The sequence below is a fragment of the Acomys minous genome (genome assembly GCF_964271855.1).
Source record: "Acomys minous genome assembly, chromosome: 1".
Taxonomy (NCBI): domain Eukaryota; kingdom Metazoa; phylum Chordata; class Mammalia; order Rodentia; family Muridae; genus Acomys; species Acomys minous.
Window position 1 is genome coordinate 187,421,885 of NC_140483.1, and position 1,731 is coordinate 187,423,615.

The 1,731-nt window shown below is 57.1% G+C and overlaps 1 protein-coding gene across 1 annotated transcript; it reads right to left on the reverse strand.

Moving 5' to 3' along the window:
- Positions 1-242: 242 nt before the first annotated feature.
- On the reverse strand, positions 243-1,000 carry LOC311596756 (THO complex subunit 4-like). Its single transcript, XM_084780540.1, has one exon. It carries the CDS (start codon positions 978-980, stop codon positions 261-263), a length of 720 nt encoding a protein of 239 aa, XP_084636666.1. The 5' UTR covers positions 981-1,000; the 3' UTR covers positions 243-260.
- Positions 1,001-1,731: the final 731 nt, after the last annotated feature.

Below are 1,731 nucleotides of genomic sequence, written 5' to 3' on the forward strand. Positions count from 1 at the left end.
AGCTGTCATCACATTGAAGGCAGGCCCTCTGGATGAACAGCCAGTGCTCTTCAGCTCTGCAGCTCCCTTTTTCAGAGGGGAAAAGACAAAGTCTTTAAAAGAGTTTTTAGGCCCATGGAAAGGCAGGAATGAAGAAATGAGTCAATGATGAAGACTGAGCAACCCAGCATTGTCTGCACAGTCCAGTGGCCACCCCTCCCTCTAGGGATCAGAGGAGGAGCCCTCTGGGTCCTGTGGTTTGTGTGGACTGGCTGGGCTGTTTAGCTGGTGTCCATGCTTTCAGCGTAAGCATCCAGCTGTGCGTCCAGCTCCTCTGCAGAAAGCTGCTGCTTGGAGTTGCTGCAGGTGCCTCTCTCTCTTCCCCTGCTGCCTCTCTGGGTCCCTCTCCAGGGGCCTCTCCCAGCAGAGCACCCAGAGGCAGGGTTTCTACTCATGCCTCCTCTGTTGGCGCTTCCTGCATGGCTCGGCTGTGTTTCCACCTGGGATGGGACAAGCTGGATGTCCAAAGGATGCCCGTCCAGAGGGACACCGTGGTACTCTCTCCTAGCCTTCAGGGCATCTGCCTTGCGTTCAAAGCACACATCTGCTGTCCCTAAACTTCGTCCAGCGCGATCATAGTGCACAGCTGCTCTCTTGAGCGGTCCAAATTCAGCAAAGAGGTTCTGAATATCAGCGTCTGACACTTGGAAGTGCAGGTTGGACAGCAGCAGCCTCCCAGAGGAGTCCAGGCTGGCTCCACGCGGGAAGGCGCTGTGGAACTGGTCGTGCTGCCACTTGCCTGGAAGTTGTCCGCGTCTGCTGTAGGGTGCCTGCCCGTTCCTCCTAGGCCAGGCACCGCGATGCCCACGCCGGGCGGCCTTCAGTGCGCCCCTGGGGCCTCCCGGGGAGCAGGCCCTGCCAGCACCCCTGTGCCCGCGGCCACCACGGCCAACTCGGCCTCGCTGCCTCTGGGTCAGCTTGATGATGTCATCCAAAGACATATCTAGTTTCTCCACCAAGGAGGGCGTGGAAGGCGCACTCAGATCCAGCCTGCGCACCTCACAAGGAGCCTTGGGAAAGACAAAAGAGTCAGTCACTGGTTGCAAAGTCAGCCTTTGCAAAACATGTGTGGAGCTTTAGCAAATGATTCAGACCCCTTTCCTGATTCTTCAGCCCCAGCCCAAGCATTTCCAGCTCTTAGGAAAGAGTTGCCAACGTGTCCCACAGCAGATTCCACCTGCCTCTCTAAACCAGCATGGCCACTTTCACCTAGCTCTGATCCTGGGAGCTAGCAGTCCCTCTGGCCCCATCTCCCTGTTCACAGGCCTTCCTTTCAGCCTCTTCCCACCAGCATTGCCAAGGCCACCCAGGACCAGGTTCCAAGATTGTTCCTGCCACACCTTTCCAGTCTTGGGGGATTAATCCTGGTTGGGCGGTGGGCCAGGAATTGAGAGTCTCCCTCACCTAGGATGAACGCACACCATAGGAGATGACCGATTGCCTCCATCTTCTCCAATGGAAGATGTCTCTGGGATTCCACTGCCCTTCTCTAGAACCTTCGGGGGTGCCTATCACCTCCGGGGACCTCTCCTGCATTCGCTGGAGAAGCTAGGGTTGGCTTTCCAACCATCCTAGGCAACCCCCTTTCCCTTTCCCTCTCCCTTTCCCTCTCCCTTTCCCTTTCCCTTTCCCTTTCCCTTTCCTCAGGTGCTGGTGTGGGGGGCTCTGCCTGGGTCTGAGAATTTGTCTCAC

Coding starts and splice junctions, on each gene's coding strand:
- LOC311596756 (XM_084780540.1), bottom strand. CDS start 980: ATGTCTTTGGATGACATCATCAAGCTGACCCAGAGGCAGCGAGGCCGA.